The 23,688-nt window shown below is 39.4% G+C and overlaps 2 protein-coding genes across 4 annotated transcripts in view; one reads left to right on the plus strand and one right to left on the minus strand.

The window, feature by feature from the left end:
* SLC25A21 (solute carrier family 25 member 21) overlaps window positions 1–4,164 on the plus strand; it is a 437,307-nt gene extending 433,143 nt beyond the window's left edge. For all 3 annotated transcript variants that reach the window (XM_011376513.2, XM_023522305.1, XM_023522310.1), the window contains 2 exons: window positions 662–714; window positions 3,767–4,164. In XM_011376513.2, the coding sequence (XP_011374815.1) occupies window positions 662–714; window positions 3,767–3,828 (115 nt within the window). In that variant the 3' untranslated portion in view covers window positions 3,829–4,164. The remainder of the gene's footprint in view (window positions 1–661; window positions 715–3,766) is intronic.
* Window positions 4,165–5,216: 1,052 nt separating this feature from the next.
* Window positions 5,217–21,622, minus strand: PAX9 (paired box 9). Its single transcript, XM_011376499.2, has 4 exons — window positions 21,397–21,622; window positions 20,054–20,680; window positions 16,944–17,086; window positions 5,217–8,292 (listed from the first exon to the last, which is right to left on the minus strand). Exons 1-4 carry the CDS (start codon window positions 21,398–21,400, stop codon window positions 8,038–8,040), a joined length of 1,029 nt encoding a protein of 342 aa, XP_011374801.1. The 5' UTR covers window positions 21,401–21,622; the 3' UTR covers window positions 5,217–8,037.
* Between the last annotated feature and the right edge of the window lie 2,066 nt (window positions 21,623–23,688).

Here is a 23,688-nt window from a genome sequence, read left to right on the forward strand (position 1 = left end):
TGTCATTTTGCATAATATGCTATTGCATATAATGTACCCTGTTAACATGTGGGCTGGAGAATCATTGTCTTCTCACTGTAAATCTAATTAAAATGTCACCTAATTATATTCTCCTGGGAAAATTAATCATGAGAGTTCTATGAAAGTACTTTTCTTTTCAAAATTTAAAGTACATGTCTTTTCTGCTGGCCTTTTTTTTTTTTTTCCCTAAGTCTTATTTTTGTCTCTTTACTCTCCTCACCCAGGTCTTATTCTCAAATAAACGAGTAATTTTTAATTACTTTTTATTTAAACTGCATCATATTTCCTTACGTGAAGACTGAGTTTGTGGTCTCTTAAATTTAATTACAAAAGTCATTTTGTCCATATACACAGCTGTCTTGAAAGTAAGACCTGTCTTGAAAGCAGAAACCATCATGCTGATGAAAGTCATATTTCTGATTGGATGAGACCAGCATAGCTTGGGTGATAAAGAATTGATGAGCTCTTTACTCTTGTCCCTTGCAGAGAATATTTAGCCAGATATTGTCTCGTTTGGGATATATATAATTTCATTTTTTTTTTTTTTTTATAAATACTGGGTCAGCATCTCAATAAAGCTGAGGTATAACTCCATTTTATTTTCAGAATAAGAATGTTTATCTTTTTCTTCTGCTTATAGGATTTTAGCTTTGTACAAGGGCCTGCTTCCCAAGGTTATGAGGCTTGGACCAGGTAATAATGTTTTTATTACTTATATCCTTCCTCTTTATTGTTCTACTATCTTTTTTTTTTCTTGTGTCTATCAGCAACACAATAAAAGTTTATCCCACTGTGAAAGACAGAAACATTGAGGATACGAAGTTGCCTATGAGTATTCAAGATACCAGAGGCATCCATTAGAAATGTTCTACTTTTGTTTATAAGGTAATATTTATGACCTCGCTGGAAGCTGATAGAAGCCAAAGCCCAGCTTAAGTCAATAGGAAAGGATCCACAGCCAGTTAGAGTCTGAGTGAGCACCCACATATTTACATGGTGGCTTCTGGATGAAGGGGAGGATTTTCAGTGTGTGAGGGCCCTGCCCAATAAAATTTTTCCTGGTGCTCCTAGTTCATTCTTGCTCCTGCCCCAACGTCATTTTGAAAAAAAAGATAGGGAGGACAACTTGCTTCCACAAACAGCAAGAGCCACTTGTCTTCACAGTCACCTCTGGGGAGTGGTGAAGCCTCAGCCTGGTGCTCACTTTCCTGGCCTCTGTCGGCATGGTGGTGGAGGCTCCTGGCTCTAGGCCTTACCTCAAGACACAAGCCCACAAATAAACTGGCTGCCATTCCCACAGGGAGAGTCAGCTGTCTCTATGTAAATAGATAAGAAAATAACTGCTGCAGATTCAACTTCCTGGGCAAATAGTCTTGGACTATTTGCAACCTGGTGAATAAGTATGGAAGTATGTACTAGACCACACATATTTTTTTAACCAGGCCACACTCACCTCCTTAGACATCCTGGTAACCTCTCCTAGAACTTTCCCCTATTAACACCAGGGTTCTCCTCCCCTACCATACTCACACACTTGCACATTTACCTCTAGATCTCAACCCAGTGAACCAGCATTCCTATCAACCTGAGATATAGTCTATAAATTGAAGCTGGTGAACAGTTCACCCTTGTATTTAGAAAACACTCTTTAATTCCCAATCCATCTATCCCAACTTTTTTAGGCATTTAAGCCTGGATTTTGCTTCATATTTGAGATTCAGACCTGCTTTGTTAGTCATTGGCCCATGCATAAAAATGAACCCAATAATAATATTGGTGATTTAATGCAACTCTCTCTGCAAGTACGTGGTGTTTTTCCTTCACCACACAGTAAAAACCTACTAGTTGAACTAGTATTTGAGAAAATTATAAGACTGTGGCCCTAATCTAGCTTTCTCAGGAGGGGATGGGCCTGCAAAGGGTGGTGACCCAGGAGAGTTTAACTAAAATGGTAATTGACTGGAACCTTAATCCAAAACTCTTTAAATAATCTGACCCCAAGTTTTGTTAGAGGCTTGCAAATGTTTGGTTGGCTTTTTAAATGTTTTTGCATGACGCGTTCTGTGTCACTGTGGTGTTAAATCCAATGAAAAGAGTCGCTGTGAATGTACTGTCCAGGCTAAACAACACTGTTGGATGTACTGTCCAGGCTAAACAACAATAACTGGACATCTCATTCAAAGACCTAGCTTCCTCTCTCATTCCAAATGTGCAAGTCCTAGCAACTACAAAGGAAACAAAGGTAGAGAGAAAGGTAAGGCTTTTGAGTTAAAGATAAGATTTTTTAAAAAAAGAAGAAGAGAGAGAGAAAGAGAGACGGCAAAAAGGAAAAGAAAGGTCAACCTGGAATTTTCATTCTTCGTCCTAGAGGAGCCTCTCATCTTATTTTTTTTTCCCCACTGATAAATATCTCATCTTATTTTTATAACAGCCTTAGCAGCTATATGTGGCTAATGGTAGGTACCTCCCATGAAAGGAGAATCTTGAAGTCTGTGGTTTAAACTCCAAATATCACTAGGCTGAAAACCAGCCCAATTCCATGTGACCTTGTCTTACATTGTGAACAGTTAATAAAAGAAAATGCATTAATTACATACATATTAATGACCCTCTGTAGTGCATCCCTTCACGTTTGTCAGAGAGCTAAGAGGGCCACAGCAGCTGAAGGGAGTCTCATAGAATATCTACATGGGTTAAAACTGAAAATTACAGGCAGATAATTATCTTTGGTATAAGGTCACACAAACGTGTGACCTGTAGATTTTTTTTAAGTGTATAACAAAAAACTAAAATCAAAATCAAGTTCTATTTTTTTCCATCACAAGTCAATCTCTCGTTCATGTAGCCAAATCTTCTCTAAGTTGTGCTGAGGATATTTGTTCACATTTTGATTTTGTGATATTTTTCACACGGGCATGAAAGGATAGAGATTATCTTAAAGGATATGTGCTATTTACTGTATCAGACAGAACACAAAATCATCCACATACAAATGCTCTCCTGATGTCTAGGTATTCAGCAGGCTCAGTGCCTGTTTTCCTGTATCATATTCTATTTGACATATTACGTAGCAAGCCTCTTTACAGCCAGTTATATAACTCTTCTCTTCTAAGACAATGGTGGTCTTATCCCCACTACCAAATTTTCAAGTGCAATCCATATATGTCCTAAGCAGATAAAAGGAATGAAAGCAAAAGAAGGTTGAAAGCTAGTTTAGTTTTGCAATACAGATTTTTTAAATAGTCATAAGCTATTTTTCACAATGCAATTTTGAAAACTGTAAGAGAAAAACCAGACTCATTCATCAAGTACCATCTCAGAGATTTTCTTCTTGAATGCAACTACCACAATGCTAATTATGGACAGAAAAAAATAAATCCTTTGCCTACATACGAAGAATCTAAAGGTTTCTGTTCTTGGAAAAGCCACATGCCTTTACATGACTAAATGTCTATATTTATTTACTTTTAAAAATTAAAAGTGCCTGAAAAAGAATCTGATGAGAAATGATGAAAGTTACAGAAACTCTAAAGGGAAAAATGTATTTGGAGACTCAAGATGGTCTTGATTTTGCTCTGAGAATTTTCCACAATAGTTTCATATCTATGTATTGGAGCTCAAGAAATGATTCTGAGGAGCCCCTGCCCAATAGGGTACATGAGACTTCATGGATTCAGACACCCAGTGGGAAAGACAACACTACCACACAAGCTTTACAGTAACAACCAGCTCTTTCCTTTTCTAGGTGGTGCGGTGATGCTGCTGGTTTATGAATATACCTATTCATGGCTTCAGGAGAACTGGTGATTGTCTCTGAAGTGTTTTTTCTCCTTGAGATAATGGATATTTGCTATACAGTACCTTGAGAAGGCAAGACTATCAATCATCTAAGCCAATACAATTATAAATTATAATTGTACAATTATATACAATTATAAAGGGGAAAACATTCGAAGAACAAAATTTATTTTGATACTTCAAAAATTATCTCTAGACTATTCGAGACTATAGTTTTGGCCATATCCATAAAACTGTGAGAAGAAACATAGTTTGAAGCAATGAGGTATATAAACTGAATATAAAAAAATAGCCTAAAAATCAGCTGTATTTCTTTATAAGTTTCTAATAAATTTATAAAAGCAATATCAATTTTGTGACCTATGTTCTTCTTACATTGCTTCACAATGAAAATCCAATGTGTCGATAATCATTTTTTCCCAAGAGGTCAAGAAATGCTTAAAGAAAAAAAAAATTAAGCCAAAATTTAAAGTTTTTATAAGGAATTAAACTTTTCCGTAAATAGTATTTAAAAGTCACAAGGAAAATATTTTTAAAGTGCACAAAAATGGCCTTTCACAATGTTGACTTATGTGCACAAAAATGGCCTTTTACAAAGTTGACTTATGTAAATCTCTTGGTTTTCTTTAGTAATAATACACATCTCAGCTATATTTTTCTAAATCTACTTTATATTTTGCACTGTTGTTTAAAGCAGATCATATTTGAAATGATATTTGAAGTCCTTTATGATGAAAACATGAAGTTATATTAAACTACATTCCTTCACATAGTTCCCTATGAAAACAAGTTTCATTGCTGAAATATATTCATGTGAAATCACAAATTGGAACCAATCCGTTGGCCCATTTGTGCTGTCTGTATTTGCATGCAAATACTTTTGTTCAGAACTCTTACCTATGCCATTCTTAAAAAGAGTGTTTAGAGTAAAAGTATATTTCCAGGTTATTAATTACAAGTGACAGCTTCAGATGTGAAGTCTGCTATTTGCAGTGTTAAAATATGTATTATGCAGGGGAAAATGTTTCAAAATAGAAGTACATTCTTAGCATTTCCAAAGATTCCTGTATTAACATGCACTCTAAAAAATATCTCCTTGGCCTTGATATAACCAAACTTGATTTTATATCTGCATCCAGAATGATGCTACTTCAGTAGCTAAAGTCAACAAAAATACCTGCACGTTCTAGATGACACCTGTTCTTAACTACTAATATGAGATATTTCTACCGTGAGGCTATGTCACTAAAGCATTTTTAGAATAAAAAATAAAAGATAACATGGTAAGTATTACTTTTTATTAATTTAGAGCATTTGAAGTATAAAAATAAAGGCTTTTTGACATACTGTATATACATATACAGCCTTCAGTTGTACATCCTTTCCAACGTGTTTGATTTATAGTTCAACCCAGTATTCAATAAGAGGGTCATTAAAAGTAGGAAAAAGCAAGAGAAATAAGAATGTGTCTGTTGTACAACTGCATTTTATCCTTGCAGGTAATACTCTTGCATCCTGTGAGAGAGAGCATTGCCCACGTAGAGGCCATGAAATTGAACCTTTAACCTCTCCATGTGGATGGGATGGAAAAGGATCTCTGAAGAGTGCATTTTCCAGTTTAAAAACAACACTTTTACCCCCTAAGAAACAGAGGAAATATGTCAACATTAACCAATAATAATAATGTTTAAAAATCAAACAAACCTAACCCCATATCCCATCCCATTTTCCTTCTCTATTTTTAAAAGTAGCTTTAAACCATAATTTGCTTTGAATAGCAAATTGTATCTGGGGTTTCTATTGTCTTTTTAAATTTACTTCATATGAGTTCATTGTTGCTAAGAAAAGACCTAGCGGGGGGGAGGGGGGGGGCGGGTGAGAAAAGGAAAAAAAGAAAACTGTATCATTAATATTAAATTTTTAAAAATACAAGAACCAGAAAAAATTATAAATAGCACAATAACAAGAGATTTCTTAATTTAGATAAAGAAAATAACATTTAGTTGTGTTTCCATAAAAACGACTGATTTTTTTTAAAGACTCCTAATAGCCACCTCAAAACATCTGATAAGGAATCATTCTGTACCTTATGTCAGTTTTTCTGGACGGCAGGAGAGTCCCTGTACAGTATGGTTTTAAAGTTTCCACCCAAATATTGGACTAGTATCTTTGTTCTATTCAGTTTATAGTCTATTTTCTCACCAGACTGAGAACTCCAGATGTCAACAGGAGTTTTACAAGATCAAAGGAAGACTATGGCCCTGAGAGTTCATCTGCTGCTTCTGCTTATTCTTCTCCCGAAGTTATAATCCTCTGTTTGTAGCACTGAATTTCAGTTGCTTTGGAAATAAACGCAGTTCAAAGCTCTCTATAGGATATCTGCTGCTTGAAAAAAGCAATTCCTCGAACATAACTTGTATGTCAGAAATCTGCGTACTGTTTACATCCTAGTGATTTGAAAACCTAGCTAATCTAGCCATCTGAGTTTTAAATGAAGCCATGAAACCAATGTGACGGAACTGGATTGCCATGTAGTCTGTGCACAGCACAGATAGGAAGAAATCAAAATCACCGACGAATGCATCTTTAACATCCATATCTAGTGATGTGCCTTTTCAGTTATTGCACAGAATTAATACCCCAAAACTCCAATATATTAATTTTCCAATAGATGGATTGTACGAATGTTTTAAAAACGTATTTTCAAGCCTATATTGCCAAGCAGGAAGAACTTTCTAAACAGAAGAGATAAAAACTGTAGAATTTTGTCCAAGAAAATCGTTTTAAAATACAACACATAATCACACGCTCACACACACATATACCCCACAGCTCTATTATTAACATTAAAATTGGTCTAGAAAGATTTATCAGTTAAACTGTGTCCTGTAACTCCAGAAATGAATAAAGGGAATTTTTAAAAATTAAATAGCATTTGTATTTCTAATACCACCACCAGTTTACCTACATGTGAAACATGCTTCTGTACAACAATGTAAACTTCACAGCAAGCCATTTTTACATTCATTAGCGCAGAATTTTCCATATTCTTTAAATCACAACATAATTTTGGGCTGAGATTGCGGAACACACAGGTAAGCCAACAATAACAGTACAATTTAGTTTCACAGTGGTTTTCTTAACATAAAGTTCATTTTAAGTGTCTTTGCAAAGCGTTTCACATTAAACTTAAGTTTCTAAGTGACTTCCTTTAGCGCCTTCTTGTTCATATATGTTCCACCCTCTTGTCTTTATATGTTTGGCATGTGTGTTGTTTGATTAGAATACAAAATGGGAGACTGGCTTGTTTTATGTTTTTTTGGATTCTCTGCTGTAGAAAGAAAGGGTCCTTCATGAGATGTTGAAGCCTTCACTGCACACACAGAATCTGGGGCAAGTCCAGGTCCAGGAGCCCGAGCAGCCCACCACCAAACAGAGACAAAGATATTGCCAGAAAGTCATCTTTGCAAAAAGAAAGAAAAAATAAAGAGGGGTGGCGGAGGGGAGTATCCTGTGGAATGAAAACACAAATGTACCATCCAACATCCATATTTACAAACTAATAGAAAATATAAACATTATCGTATTTGGAACCAAGTCAAAACACCAGGAAGAGCTAAATTCAGATATTGCTTGTGTTATACATATATTCTCCAACAAAATAGGTCATCTCTTAAAAATAAACAAAAGATCACTCAAACAGATCGATTATTGATTGGTTTCCTAATGATGAATTAAAGCTTATTGGTCACCTTATTTGATTAGAGGGTATAACATAACTTTTTTTCTATATGTATTTTCCTTTATTAATTTTGCAAAATCTCAACAATTGCACGTTTCAAAAGTTTAGGCTGATTTAGAATAAATATACACATGTGGTTTTACCAAAGACTAATTTTAAAAGTTCCTTAAGCCCTTTGAGGGGTGCAGGTTTCTTCACTACATTAAAACAGTGTGTGGGCAACACAAATGTCTCTCATTCAGTCCTTAATATTGCTTTTGTTTTTAAATCCTAAAGTCATGTCAGGTTTTCTGTGAGAGAGAAGGATGGCAAGAAATATTTAAGTGTCATCGGCACAAAAGATGTGAGTCCGTAAAGCCAGCTCTCCAGGCAGAAGGGTTGAAGGGCAGGAGGGGCGGGATCCAAGACCAGGGAACAGGGGGAGGGTGTGCTGACAGGGGGAACCCCGGTGAAGCTGTTGCAGATGGAACTTCCCATCAGAGTGCAGAAGCTGTGACAGAGTGACTACCTTCTCTGGCTGCCTGCATTCCCTTGAACGCCAGCGATGCGGGAATGTCACAGTTGTGGGGGGAAAGTGGGGTACCGCTGGCATGTTGCCACCCATGTCCAGCAACATAACCAGAAGGAGCAGCACTGTAGGTCATGTAAGGCGACACTTGGGCTGGGGTAGGATAAGGAGCCATGGTGGATGCTGATACAAAACTGCTCACAGCTGGGAGACCATTTGGTGCCTAAGAGGAGTAGGAAAAAAGAAGAGGTGAAAATAATCACATTACAGTAGTTGACATTTCATGGGTTCTTAGAAGGAGACTGTAAGTTCTGAGTAGTAGCAGCTAACAATATTGACTCTACTTTCTGATTCTTTTTTAGATTTGACCTTAATTATATTTTAAATGCATTGACAGTCTTGCTTCTTAAACGAACAATGCCAAAAGACAAGAAATTCTTTCCACAAAGCTTTTGAGAAGGCTACAACCAGAAAATTCACAGTATTTGCTTTGCTATTTGGTACTATAGAAAGGCAAAGTAGGGTGAGGAAAGAATTAATGGTGGTTAAATACTCTTAGAATCTGTTCAGCCCTCCATATGCCTTTGTCAGCCTTCCCCCATACTTCGGTTTTGTTTGGCTCTTTTGTTGAGGCATTTGTGAAGGGCCTGGTTGGTGCAGCTTTCATTTCCAGTAACGAAGGGCACAGAGTGTGCACTGTCAGTTTAGAAACTCAAAATGAGCATGACCTTTGTTAAATAAAACATGGGCCGTATTTTAAAACATCACGAGTTGTAAATAAATGCCTATTGGACAAAGGAGTGCAAAATTAGGCAGTTGTCTTGTAAGCATTCTTAAATGAAGATTGGGACAATTTTATCAAAAAGGAAATTGGCTATGGAAATACAAAAGAACTGTATATGTGTGGTTTTGAAATTAGAAAATTGGCTTGCAAAGTTTTGGGGCCCTGTGATGTGAAGTTTTAAAAGCCACAAGGATAAAGCTCTTGAACTGAATTTAAATGTAAAATCTTAGTTTGCAAACAAAATGCAGCAGTCTGGCAGGCAAGTCTGACTAGGAACCCGTACTCTTGGCATCCAATTACTGTTGGTGTTGTTACTATTAACGACACTAAAAACAGCCTGATTTTTGATTCTGGCATGAACACTCTGCATCCTTCTTCAAGTAACTTAATTTTCCTCCTTCAATTTCTACATTATTTAGAAATAAAGAGTAAGTCCTGTTTTCTGATAGTGATGTGAATGAATTAACATGTCAACATATTTCCTAGTGAAAGTAAAATGCAAATAATAGTTATTAGTAAAATTGATTTAATCCTTAGAGGTAAGTAAAGCAGACATGTTAATTAACACTTTTCCAATTCAACTGCAACATAGGAATTGTCTTCTAATTTAAATCATTTGTTGATTATTTTCATTGATGGGGTCCTCAGAAATGATTTTCTCAATTTATAGTAATACTTGGAGTAGAGTATATACACGAGTGACTTAACAATTCTCTGGCTTTCTGACAAAATAAGAATAAAAGTAGAGAGGTTAACTTGTGTCCTTGGTCTGTAATAACATACACCGCATATTCTGTTTGTCAAGTTCCCATCCTTGGAAAACTGGGAAAAGGGAAAGGAAACTAAGGCTTCCTGAGTATGTCCAATGTCCTGGTACCAAGAAATAGCCAACATATTTTACGAAATAATGAGAATTGATAAATTGCAGCTCATTATAAACTACTGGGTTTATAATAATTACAAGATAATCTATAAGTACTACAACAGAATGTTCAATTAAAATTAAAATGTATTACAAGGGTCCCAAAGGGCAATACTGTATTTTTTAACAAAGAAATCATTGCATATCACATTTGAATATAAATGAAATCTTATCTTCTTTTCATAGACAAGAATACAGGTAAAGGAATTTAGCCATTCACCCCAGGCCAATTGGTAAGTCAGTGGTCTTATGTTAAGAGAAGTTATCATCCCTGTCTAATGCAGGATCCTCTGTAGCAAAACATTTTCTACTTTTGCTGGACAATTTAAAAAGACACAATTTAATCTCAAACCACAACATCTTTTGAGATAACATCTGGTAAAAAGGTTCTTTCTTCTTCTAGAACCCTATTCTCATTGCTAGATCCTCATTCTGTTTTCCTGGAAAAAAAAATTCCTTCTTTCTGAGAATAACTCATTTGAGAATGGCTCAAGGGAGACACTTTAAGGCTTTCAGCAGATAAGTATGAAGATAGCTATCAAATTGCAGAAGAAATCTAGCATTGCATAGAGATTATAATTCTGATCATGTTTAGTTAGGATTTTTCCCAATAAACTATGAGAAATTAGTTTGGAAAGGAATTGTTACAATTCAGTTATAGAAAGGCCTGCATTTGGCTTCTTCTATTCTAGCATTAATATTTTATCCTATTGAGGCCAATGTGTGCCACGAATCATATATTAAAATGTTAGGATTAAAATGTTAAGGTTAAATCACTTTTAAAATAATGAAAAACTTTGGTCAACATTTTGCAAATACATAAGGTTACACTATTTAATATTATAAATGACAGAAACACCATTCTAGTTAGCAGGAAAAAAATATATTGGTGAGTTCTCATTTTCATCACAGCTAAATTTTTCCTACTTGTTCTGTTTTCTTTGTATTTTTCTATCACCCAAAATTACGGTTCTCACTGAAATACTTGCTTTGTCATTTTCCCTTTCCTCTTCTTACACCCTTTCCTTGAAACCACTGCTCCTTGGTGTGCCCCTTTATTTGAGACTCCTCAGGTGTTTTATTGCAATGTCCTCAATCCCCTTACATGCACCCACTTCTTTTTTGCCCAGAGACGCTCCCCCTGAGAAACCAGGCTGGATGAAGCTCTCATTTTAGATGCTGTTCCTAGGATTTAGAGGAAGGTAGAATATGAGATTCAGGCCCACATTCTCTTCAGGTGCCTTACGTATTCTATGACTACATTTGTTTGTCAAACGTAAAAACACTACTAATTTTTTCCATGTTTTTCCAATTTCTCAAACTTAAGATGCTAAACTTGCTTTTATGTTATTATTCCTCTTAGGATTAAATATTTCAAAATTCTCTAAAATCTGTGATATATTTAGAATAATTTTAGTGATGTAGTCTCCTCTATTACAGACAGGAAGGGTAAGAAGGGAAGCTTGGGGAAGTTTGACCTCCTCGTCTTGTACAAAAAGGCAAGAGGAGGCTAAAGTGTTTGCTTTAAAAAAAAAAAGAAAGAAAAAAGAAGAAAAATAGCTCTTAGCTTTCCCTTAGGTTAAGTAAGTTATGACCCAGATTTGGAGTGAAAAGTTTTGTCTTAATTTTTCATTTTCCTTTTAAGTTCAGATTTAGAAATTTAGGGGGGGTAATGGTATAAGCAAGATGAGAGAGCAAACAACATACTTTAAAATGTACCTGCTACCTTCACTATTAATTTGTTCTAGTGACCCAATAAACACATCAATTTTCTCACTATTAATTTTGAAATATGTCATTAGTAAAAGATATAAATTTCTACTAAGTAAAGTAATTGTTATTTATTAAGCAATTACTGAAGGAGTAAAATTTTCCACCGCAAAGGAAAACAACTACAGGTAGCATTGATGTTTGTTTATTCTTTCCAATAAAAGAGTACATGAATTAAACTTCCCAAATCTGTTTAATGTTTTCAGTGAAGGGCATGTAATTAATCTGAAAAGGTAGTTAGGCTGAGTAGAGACTACCAAATGTACACCATAAATATAGTGGAAGCAAACATGCTAAATTACTCTTATTTAATTGGATTATAAATATGATTTATAAATCAACCAACATATGGAATCCCCAGGGAAGGGTAAACAAATTTTCCAAATGAAACCCCAGCAATGGGCGTGTAATGGAAATCTCATTTTTGAAAATGATTTTACCTAAAAATTCCATTAATAAGACCTCAATCCATCAACCCCTTTTTTATGTGGATCTTCCTTGAAAGCCATGAGAGAATCTGTACAAGGGTCCTCCCTGAAGCGAACTATCTACTATCTAATTTTGAGAATGAGACTTACTAATACAAAGTAAAATAGACCAAATTGCATATCTTGAAAAAAATAAGCCACTTGCTTTGTTGAATATTTTTAGAAAAAGATTTTATTCCATTGACATTAAAGGAAATAGTCCAGAAAAATACATGAGATGCAATGTAGTCTAGTTAGAGTTATCACAAGAATAAATGAAAGGATGAGTTTTCATTTCACTTGTTCTAAAAAGTTAGAAATATAGATTTGCCAGTTTTTAAGAATATGTTTTTAAATGAATATGTTGAGAAGCTGTATGGCAGAAAGCTAGATTGTAAACAGTTTGAGAAAAGGGATTTGCCTTAATCATCTCCTATCTCCACAAAACAGGACACCTTAAAGGTGTTTCATAATCATTTATATACTTATGTTAGTGCAGCCTTTTGAAAGCAAAAGATTTGATACTCTTGCTTTAAAAAAAAAAAAAGACATCCTTTATTACAAAACAAGCATTACACTTTAAGTAAGCAAAATGAATAAAGCTGTTGAAAAAAGTAAATAAAAGTTCTAACCTAGCCATTTCATTAGTTGATTTATGGTCGTTCCATTTATTCCCACCCCCAAGAAAATGGAAATGCATTAGTAGCCAAACACTTACAACCATGAAAAAACTGGTATGACAACTGTCTGGCAATTAGAGGTTACAGACTATTCTTCAAATTCTGGTCATTGTCTACTCAACATTTTCTCTCTTGAAGAAAATGCAAATAGCAGTGCCAAGTCCTCTACCCACAATCTTTCATACACTCATCAGTTCTACCTGGTCCTCCCCTTATGATAAAGTGAGTTTACCTTGGCTTTATAACTAAATAGATTAAGCCACAAATAGAGATGTGCTTCACCTAGAATTTCATCCTCAAAATATAACGTAAGCAAGAAAATGGTTTGGATCTAAACATAAACAGGATTTTCTCTCTTTTTTGTGAAATCATTTTTCTGACTGTTGTTCTACCCTTCTTAATTCATTATGCAATGACTTAGTAAAACAGATCTGATCAAACGAAATGACAGTTGTAAATATGGTTTCAATATTAATCCAAAATTATGCTTAGTTATCACATTGGGGATCCAAATGTCTCTAGGTAATGCAAAGCTCTTATTTAAATTTCTTTTTTCTAAGTTTTATGTTTCCAAATGTTATTAAAATTGATGTAGACTTAAAAATTTTTAATCACTTTTTTGTATTTTATATTGCACACCTTACTGATACATAATCATTAATTTTGTTTTTAAACACTAATAGTTAAAAGCTAAACAAGTCAAAGAATGTTTTTCATAACAGATAACACTGTGAATTTCAAAGACTATACTGGCATTTGTCTAAGATTGCATTCTTTACAAAATTATAATTTAACATAAAATTAACTTCATTCAATATTAAGAAAATCCAGCGCAACTTCATTTAATTTTTCACAAAAACAGTATGTCTACAAGGACAGCCAGTTTTTAAAATAATGCACTAGAAAATTATATTTGGTATTCTGAAATACTACATTTCAAATACAATATACAAAAACTAATGCTTCATAAGACTTTCAGATTAATTTATGTCTCCAAATTCAACTATTTTCACACGTCTGAACTTTTTCTTAAGTTCAAGTATTTATAGACTTAATTTCTGACATTTGAATTTGTATAATGTATATCAAACTTGCTGTATGAGTTAATAAACACTATCCCAAAATGAAGTTACTCAAAGTTTATAAACCTACCAGATACTTTAGAGTACCAAATATACAATATTTTTTTTCTAAGAAAGTATGCTCAATTGTAGAAAATTTTTCAAAATCTGTACAACTGTTATAAACTTTAAATAAAATGAGGCATTGATTCACTAAGTACCATGTAAAAGGGTAGTTATATCCCAACCCATGATTCTCTGTTTTTTTACCCTGCGATTACATTCGATAGAGGTTTTATGCTTTCAACATAAGAAAACCAGCCGTTAGGAACCAAAGAATATTATTGCCATTCGGAATTAGATGAGATTAGAGAGTTCTGACCTAATATAAAATGTGGGTGAAAAAAGCCAAAATAAATAAATATTCTTCTCCTATTCTCAGAGGTAGACAGTAAGAATTTCTGAATAGCACTATAAAATATCAATTATAGTGTAATAGTAACGTGTAAAACAAGTTTGAATATTCTATTCTAAGTTTCAAAACAAAAGATAGGCATGTGTGTAACATATATGCATACGATTCTAATTACTAGCAATTGGGCATCTTTCTTTGCATTTTACACTGAAAATGGAAACTAGATTATGGTACTCAATTCTACCTACAATCAGTTGTCAATTCAGCCTCTTTGGAAATTTTACAGGTGTCTTCTGGGAAAAGATTATGCTCCTGTGATTCTGAACTTTCAATTTCCTTCTTTATATACTAAAATAAAACTGGAACCACATAATATTGCACTATTTAATAACAACCATGAGTGCCCTGAAAGTATTATGTGTTAAAATTTTGAGAATATTTTTGCCAAAGATTTCAAATTTTGTTTATAATACGAATAGATATATATATATATAACAAATATATATAGATATAATATACCTTACCTTTGCATGTTTATGAGCAAGTATTAAATGTATAATTTTACCCCCAAGGACATCAATGTCTGAATTCCAAATGTGCTTACGAAATGACATAGCCTAAATTTATATGTCTACTTAACATACATTCAGCATTAAGCACTATTTTGATCAATGTAATAGAGTAACCATTGATTTAATTGTGCTTAGAAACTTTTCCAGTTTTGAAATTTTACATCATTTGAATTATCTTACTATATGGCAATGCAGAAGATGAGCATATTGTAATTGAGAACTTTCCAAATGTAAGTTTGACATAAATAACTTTCTTGTGGAAAAAAGTTAACTTGTTCTCTTAAGTATTTAGAATAATTATTTGTTACTTGCTTTTATAAATTTGATAATTTAGTGATTTAATATTTGGTGTATAAAATGTAATCAATTTTCAGTGCTCGGAATATACAGAATAGATTATTTGAAACTAATCTATTTTTATTTTTTAAATTGATGGGTTTAGTTTTGTATGTGTAAGTTAATCATTTCTAAACAAGTTTATATGCTAGAGCTATAATTCAAGAAAGATAAAAAATCAATCGTTTTTTGATTATGACATTGCTTTTTATATAAATGGGGTTCATCAACTATATGTGAGAATTAGAGACTATTTTTCAACTCTATACTTTACTATGTTATTCTAAGAAATGATGACCTAATGAAAATTAGGTCATCCTATTGTTTGTAACAAAATACCTTGATGCTCTTTGGCTATTAGTTCTCTGAACAAAGTATATTCTGACAACAACAAAAAAAAATTGTTTGTAAGTCAACCTCTAACTGCCACTTACAACCACAGTTAATATTTAATGAATGCTTACTATGGTGCCACATGCTTGCATTATCTCATTGAATCTTCACTAAGTCTCTTGAGGTTGAGACTATTATTTCCCCCATTTTACAGATGAAGAAATGAAGGCTCTAAAATAACTTTCTTAAATGGTAGTGGTGCTAGAAGATCAGAGCTCTGAACCATTGTACATACTGTCTCTTCTTAGAGGCCCTTTTGTAAAAGAAAGTTACAAACTTTCTTATAATTTCTCGCTGGCATTCTTAACAGTAGAAACAGACTTAGGAAGGGGACTTTCTTTCTTGCTATTTTCTGTGATATTTATCAGGGGAGAGCTACTAATATGTATCTGATTTTAATAAAATAAGAGAAGAAAGAGGAAATTGAAATGGTTTAGAGAAAATAACAAGTAGGATTTTTCTCAAGTAAATAAAACTAAAGTTCCATTTTACATAAAAAGCTGGCTTTTACAGTTAAGAAAACATTGAAAGTTTGAAGACTTCAAAAGAATAAAATGAAAATGGGTATTTTGAGTCTTTGCGATTGGAATTTGGTATTAAGAAACTTGCGAACCTACCTAGCTCTGCTCAAAGAAACCCTATGATGCTTTAAGAGCCCCCGTTTTTGTTTTTGTTTTTTGGGGGTTTTTTTGTTTTGTTTTGGTTTGGTTTGGTTTTTTTGAGAGAGAGAGAGCGAGCGAGCTTTGGCTTTGAATTCCTGATTCTAGCGTGGTGATGAATTTAGACTCAAAACTCTTGGGCTTTTGTTGTTGTGGTTACTTAATCTTTCTCATGAAAAAAGAAAAGAAAGAAAGAAAGAAACGCGGTGCCTTAATTTTTCTTTAGGAGAGTCGAGGGAGGGATAGAGGGGAAAAAATTAAACGGTCCACAGCCAGTCCGTATAATTTGAGGTTTTTCTCACTAAGCTCCCTTGGGAGGTTACGACATGACCTTTAATCGGGAAATGGCAATTTTATTAAGTTTATCTGTTTGCCCTCCTCTCACTACCGCTGGACAAACCTCGCTTGTTTGCTTGCGGGGAGCCACAGCGCGCGCAGGGTCCGAGCGTGGGCACCCGCAGCCTCAGGCCGCGACCTCGGGCGTGCGCTCGGCGGGCGTGGAGACCCGTCGCCAGGCCTTTCGGAAGCGCAGTCCTCGGGGAACCCAGCCCGGCATAAAGGGCTTCCAAACAGGCCCCCGAGGCGCTTCCAGGGCTGCCCCAAGCCCCGGGGCCCCTGGCGGGGGTCAAGGCCTCAATTCCGCTCGCGAAGGTCGGGGCCTCTGTCCTGCCCGGGTCAACCCGGGATGGGGCCAGTGCAGCGACGGGAGGTCGGCCTGGGCTTCCCCTCCGTCGAGGCTCAGAAAGCGACACGGGTCCTCCATCACCGAAACCCCGCCGCCACGCGGCCCACCGGCGGGTCCCTCGCTTCCTCACCTGCCCGTACTTGGCTTCTTGCTCCAAGGCTCCCTTGTCCAGCCCGTTCACCGCGTGCGGGGCGGAGGCTGGGAAGTTGTTGCGGCCCAGGCTGCTCCACTCCTCCACCTTGGGGCTGTGGTACGGGGAGCTGTCGCTCACGCCTGGGGAGGAGGAGAAGGCTTCAGGCTGGAGGTCTAAACCGTGCGCCCCTGCCTGAGACGCGACCCGAACCCGCGACCAGCGAGCGCTAGGGCTCCGACCTCCGTCCCCTGCCCTCCGCCTTCAGGGGCACCGGGCGCAGGCGCGGCCTCTCCGGCTTCCAGCCCAGCGCCGGGTGAAATCTACTCCCCTCGGAGTAGGCCTCTCCCAGGTCTCTTACCCACGCCTGCGGGAAGACTTTTTACTTTTTTCTTTCTTTCTCTCTCTCTCTCTCTTTTTTTTTTTTTTTAACAACGGCCTTTGATTTCCTTCTCCCCTACTCGCTCCCCTGGAGAAACGAGTGGAGGGATCCTGAGTGTTTTGCCAAAATTTTCCCAAATCAGGGAAAGAATCCGGGAAGGTGGATGTGCTGTTCTCCCAGTCCTGACCCAGCGTCGACTTGGAGTTGACAAAAGTCTGGGACTGGTGCGGATCGAAGAGGGAGAGAGGAGTGTCCTGGCCTAACCTGGACCCCTGTGCTGCTGCGCAGACACATCCAGTGAAGTGCTCCCTAGGCTGTTAGGTACCTAGTAGTTATGTCAATAGATGGAACAAAAGACCTGCAAAATTCTTTGCAAACAAATAACTAAATGCTACCCACAATACACATGCAAAATATATGTGCATAGGATTCTGCCTTGTGTGTGCATATCTTGTGTGTGACCAACCTCAATGCTCTCTCTATACATTAAATATGTGAGCTTACGTGCATATGACTCAAAAAACAAATACTACAGTTACTATTGTAAATGTCCGTGGTAAGATTATAGAGAGGGAATTATTTTGTTTTTATATAAAAGTTTAAGAAAATGAAAACAGAACTGAGTGTTTTGAAAAAGTAGTAAAGCCATCAATTATCCTTTATGTTCTTGCTAGAGATGCAAAGAAAATTATATTGTGTGAACTGATTACCACAATACCTAGGGGTGTGCATACTAAATCATTGGTATCTTTAAGTAACCAAGTGCAGTTTTAAAGAGAAGATGTTTGAAGACTATGAGCAGTGTGTTTTTGTCTCTGGGATCTATGGTTGGGGGACCAAAGTTTGACAAAGCCACTACAACTTGATTTTAAACACATCCATCTGACACAGTGCTTGGAAGCAGTGATCATTTTATGGAAATGATCACTTATAGAACTAATCATTTTATAGTCACACGTTTATCAGAAAACAGGTTGTTTAAGCTGGCATCCAGAATCAATAACATCTAGAATAAGGAGTTACTCCTCTCCGTAATTCAATAGTTTTCCAACTGACATTTGGTCTGATTGTAGGATCCCTAGGGAAGAAAAGTTTTCTTTTCAACCCTGTCAGTCTTCTTTCACTATTCTTCCCCCTCTCCAAAGAATTATATTGTGTTCCAGTTTGCATCAGGAAATTGTATTTTTGGCCCAGAACTGCCAGTCTCTCTTGGCCTTTCTGGACAAAAGGCAATCGGTGGGCACAAGCCTAAAGTTATCTTAAGAAATTGAGATCCCCCGGCGAGGCCCCATTTCTGCTGATCTCACACTTTCCCATGAACAGGGGCTTCCTTTAAATGTCAGTAAGGTCAGTTTATCCTATAAATCAAGGGCAAACTCTCTCCAACTAAAGCTCCAACCAGCTCCGAATAGGACAAAAGTGAACTCTTAGATCTTGTAAATTCACAATCAGAGAACAAGAAGATGAGAAATTTGGGCTCTGCTTTAATTACTTAAAAAGATAATTGTGACAATGTGATGGTAACCAAGAAAGGCAGGAAATAATTAAAGGAACGATCCCCTTCCCCTTTCCTATTTAAGTTTTCCTCTTTGCCTTTTAAACTTTTAGCTGAGAAATTAAGAAGATAGGCTCTTTATCTCTGCAACATTTAAATTCTGCATCTAGGGCATTTTGACTTTCTTTTTCTCACTACTGAGAAACAAGTTTACCCCGTTTTGGTTTTGTTTAAACAACGCAGTAAAAGAAAACAAGCTTGGGTCTTAAAGAAACCCGTAGGAACAGGAGGACTCGGGGAATCGTTCTGACCTAGCAGAAAAGACACCTAGGACACTGCAAGGTCAAGGGTGAGAGAGGAAAGAAACAGTGGGGTGGCACTATTAAAAACGTACAGGGACTAGATGTTCACTCGCATTCCCAGGCACGGAGGGACCCTAAAGGGAAGAGGCAGGCGCGGGGAAAACGGGAAAGAACAGAAGACAGCAAGGGAATCGCCAAGCATTTAGTCTCCAACACAACGCTGGTTGGTGCTGCTTCCTAACGTATATAGTGAAGTCTGTTAAGGTAAAAGAAGGAGGGAGGAGAGGGAAATAAAGCAGAAAGTTATTCCCAGAATGAGCAATGCAGTAACTTGCAAGTTACTAGTAGTAACTTCAGGACCTCCGTTTCCGAGGAAAATGAAGTGAAGCATAAGAACGAAACCAATTAGGTGACATTTGAACTTCCTGCCTGAGCAAATTTGGCCTGATTGCCAGAATCCAAGAATACTGCAATTTCCACAGGGTGCCCGATTCCTCGCGGCCGCGTCTGATCCCAAAACAGGCTGCCCGCAGCGGTGTCTGCAGCCTGCAGCCCCAAGCCTGCTCGGGCCTCCCGGGTTGCGCCCCAAGTCCAGCCCCGGCCGCGCTCCCCAAGTGAGCGAACCGGTCTGAGGCAGCCCCAGCGTGAGAGGCGGGGGAGGGTGGAAAATGCGAACCATGTGTTGGGGATGGGGAGAATGTGTTGGGTCTGGTAGTTTGAGATGAGGCAGGAGACTGTGTGTGGCAAGGAAACGAAGGGCATGAATTTCAAGTTAATGAGATCAGGACACCCCCTGGGAAGACTCCTTACATTTCTAAAGGAAAAAGCCCCAGGTGGTGGGATAGACGCGGGCGGAGGCCGCAGATAGATACACAGGCGAGGGTGGGAAGGGAGGCTCTGCATATCCACACAGCAGCCGTTGAGCCCTTACCTTGGTCGGTGATGGAGCGAATGCCCAGGATGTCAGTGACAGAGTGGGAGGAGGGCCAGGTGCGCGGCATGGCCACCGAACCAGGGATGGCAGGCACCCCGGGAGGCGTGGGTACCTTAGCGGCGGCCGCGGTGATGGGGCTGGGGTATGAGTAGATGTGGTTATAGGGCAGAGCGGGCTGCGGCGCGGGCTGGTGCTGCTTGTATGAGTCGTAATGGCCCTGTTGGGCCAAGTTGCCGATCTTATTGCGCAGGATGCGGCTGATGGAACTCACGGAGGGTACGTTGTACTTGTCACACACGCCGTCCGCCAGTAGGCGGTCCCGGATCTCCCAGGCGAAGATGCCGGGGTCCCTCTGCTTGTAGGTCCGGATATGCTTCACCACGGTGGGGGTGGTGACCCGAGGCTTGCTGCCCCCGATGGCTCCTGGCAAGATAGAGCCTGTCTCGTTGTAGCGCGCCAGGATCTTGCTGACGCAGCCGTGAGAGACCCGTAGCTGGCGGCTGATGTCACACGGTCGGATGCCCAGTTGGGCCAGTTCCACGATGCGAAGCCGGATGGCGTTGGGCAGCGGCCGCCCGTTCACGAATACTCCTCCCAACTGGTTCACCTCCCCAAAGGCTGGTTCTGCAAAACAAACACACGGCGCGCGAGGACGCGCACCCTCAGTTTGGGACAGCCGCCTGCCGCTCGGCCTCCGCGCGCGTCAGGGGGCAGGACGGATGCAATCGTTCCGTACTAAAGGCCAGGGGTTTCTCCAAACTATACGGTCCCGAGCATTGTCGAACGGCCCCAAACCACCGCGGAAGAGTCAGACCCCCGCCCTCATTCCAGTGGTGCCTGGGAGACGCGGGGCCGCTCCGAGTGTTCAAAAGTCTCGGAAGCAGGAGGGGAAACCGGCTCCTACTCGGCTAACTCCGTACTAAAGTCCTTGGGCCGCTCCTGCTTGATCCCCTGCGCTCCGCCTGGGGACCTGCGCAATTAGACAAGGTCTAGGGGAAACTACAGGGTTAATTTTCTCCTGTTTTGTTTGCTTGTGTGCCTGGATGTGAAACAAAACTTGGTCCGCCACTGGGGCTGCGGGGCTTGCTAATGCCACCGCTCCCTTCTCTTAAAATCCTAAAATGGCATCAACAGCAATCCAGTAGCCAGCGTTTAAACTGAACTGCTGTGAGCCTCTGACCCTTAGCGTGTTCCTACAAGTTGTAGGAACAGGAGAAAAGTCAATAAGAAGAGTGTGAGCGCTCAAAGGTGCGCGCCCTCGCGCTCTCTCCCTCCCTCTCTAGCCCGCTGGCTCCCTCCCTCCCTTCCCGGCTCTGACAGTGTCCCCCGCTGCCACTCACCCATTGCTCCGAGCAGCACAACAACCGGGCCCCAGTTCCGCGCTCCCAGAAAGAAACTTTTCTCACGGCCTCAGTGGCCCAGCCTGTCGATGCCCTGGGCCGTGGGTGCCTCTGCTTTTTCCCGAGAAGAGGCGGCGAGAGTGCAAAAGGAAAGAGTAAAAGGAAGTCTGTGCCCCGATGAAAGAGGCTTGAGTTCTGCATTTCAATCCAAGCAGCAACGTGGGCTGGGCTGAGCGGGGCCGGGCAGCTCTGTCTATCACTCACTAGAGACACGCCCCCCAAAGAGGAGGGTCCGAGGGCAAGCTGCGTGGTGATTGGTGTGGGCCGGTGAGCGACAGTGCGGTCCGGGAAAGTCCTTCCGCTGTCTCTTTCGAGCTGGCTCCGCACCTGGGTGACTAAATACAATGAAAATGGGTGTTTGACACCTTCCGAGGAACAACGCAAACAGACAGCAAAGTCAGGCTGATAAAAATGCTGAATAAGCAAATGAAAGCGTTTGGTCTCAGTATGAGAAACTGGAAGAGGGGAGGGGATGAGACTTATTCGGGAGACAGATGGACGTCTCAGAATTGTTACCGGCCGAATCTACCTTACCTATGCCTATGCCAAGTGGTGAGAGCACAGGTGTGAGAAGAAAGGCCCATCGAAGAGACAAGGAGATTGAGAGGAGACGGAGCCAGAGGTGGAGGCCACTGTTACCACCAGGTGGAGATCCCTTCTCCATCCCCGCGACTAGTTCCCCATAGCAGTCTCTAGTGGGTTCATCCAGCAGCGCGGGGACAAACCTTAGCCATGCAGGCTCCAGGCAGAGCTGCGAGGTGTGCAGAGAATGTAACCACTTGCAGCTAAAGCTAGCGCACAGCCAAAGCTGACCGATTGCCTCTACGCTGGGCATTCTAGGCGGAGGCCAGAATGCTGGTCCGCTGGTTCTCGGTACTAACACTTGCCAGTACCCCAGCACCAGCAGCAGCAGCAAACCACTGCAAAGGGGTTTTGTTTAATTATGAAAGAGACTTGGTTCCAAGAAGGTGAACAGCGGGCCTGCACATGTATGTAATTCTGATGTCTTCCGTTTAGCTAGCCTACTTCTGAATGTCCTATCGATCACTCTAAATCTAACCTAGAGTATATAGTACTTTTTTTTTTGGAGGCCAAAACTATTCACATTTTGAGTGAGGGTTTTGTCCAATGCTAATCAAAATTTAAAAAAAAGATGGGGAACATTTTTAATGTACTTGGGAGTTATGTTGCTTCCTGTGGATGATACACATACTGCTTGCTACCTGACAGTCATAATGCTCCTTCTTGTGCACAAAGGATTTGGGCTGATCCTCCCACAATCCGAAGGGATGTGGGTGGCCCTGGTCTACACACAGGGAGCTGACTGGGCCCAGATCTCAGACCAGTAAGTGACAAAAATCTAGGAAAAACGGATGAACACCTGTGCTTTTTGAAACAAACAGCAATCTCCAGATCTTCACTCTTCTATGGTGGAGGTGCACGTGAAGTTCAAATTTACAGATATGATGGATTTGAAAAATAAGGGAAAGATGAATTCAAACATCCTTAATTCTTTACAGCCGACTTCTTTTGAAAATTCCCACAACTAGAAGTACGGTACTTGACCTTGTCTGCTTTTTCCCCTCCAATTATTTAAAATCTCAAAATTGGACTTCATAGCGATTTCACTTTGGTCTAACCCATACCTATTGTGTGTCACCACCAGGCGCTTTACAACGCTGAGGTCCTTTTGGGAATCCAAGCTTTTAAAAGCAGCATCTCCTTGGGGCTGGAGTGCAAATTGGTTGCAACTGTGATGTCTGAGGAGAGCTTAAGATTTTGCCTTAGGCTTATGGACAAGAATGAACATGCTGGACATCTTGATCAAGAATCCCCCTGACCCAATCCCCACCCCACCCCCCTCTCAGACACACACAGTAAGTAGCAACCTGTTGCGGGCGGACTCTGCTCAGCTTGCGATAGCCCAGTGAAATCTTCCGGGTAAAAGACTGTTCTGTCTTCGGGGTCGCAAGACCGGCATACCCAGGGATGGGTCTATGAGCTCTGTGAGGACTTTAGCCGTTCTACATCACCAGCCTGGAGTGATCCAGAGACTCCTATGGTTTAGAGTTCTGTCTAGAACCTAACACACAACACCCTCTCATTCCCCCAACTCCTTCAGCTGCTCATCTCTCGCGCCGTTGAACACGTTTTCGCTATCTCTGCATTTCCACCTGCAGGATTTGGTCTTGGCTGAGCGTGGTCTTAGCTGCAGCGGACGTCCTGCTCCGA

Source organism: Pteropus vampyrus, unplaced genomic scaffold (genome assembly GCF_000151845.1).
Source record: "Pteropus vampyrus isolate Shadow unplaced genomic scaffold, Pvam_2.0 Scaffold10, whole genome shotgun sequence".
NCBI lineage: Eukaryota > Metazoa > Chordata > Mammalia > Chiroptera > Pteropodidae > Pteropus > Pteropus vampyrus.

What these genes read in the sequence shown, in the direction of transcription:
- PAX9 (XM_011376499.2), bottom strand. An exon ending in TCGCTCCATCACCGACCAAG is followed by an intron (nt 17,087 to 20,053) that starts GTAAGGGCTCAA and finishes CCTCCTCCCCAG; the next exon opens with GCGTGAGCGACAGCTCCCCG. An exon ending in AAGAAGCCAAGTACGGGCAG is followed by an intron (nt 8,293 to 16,943) that starts GTGAGGAAGCGA and finishes TACTCCTCTTAG; the next exon opens with GCACCAAATGGTCTCCCAGC.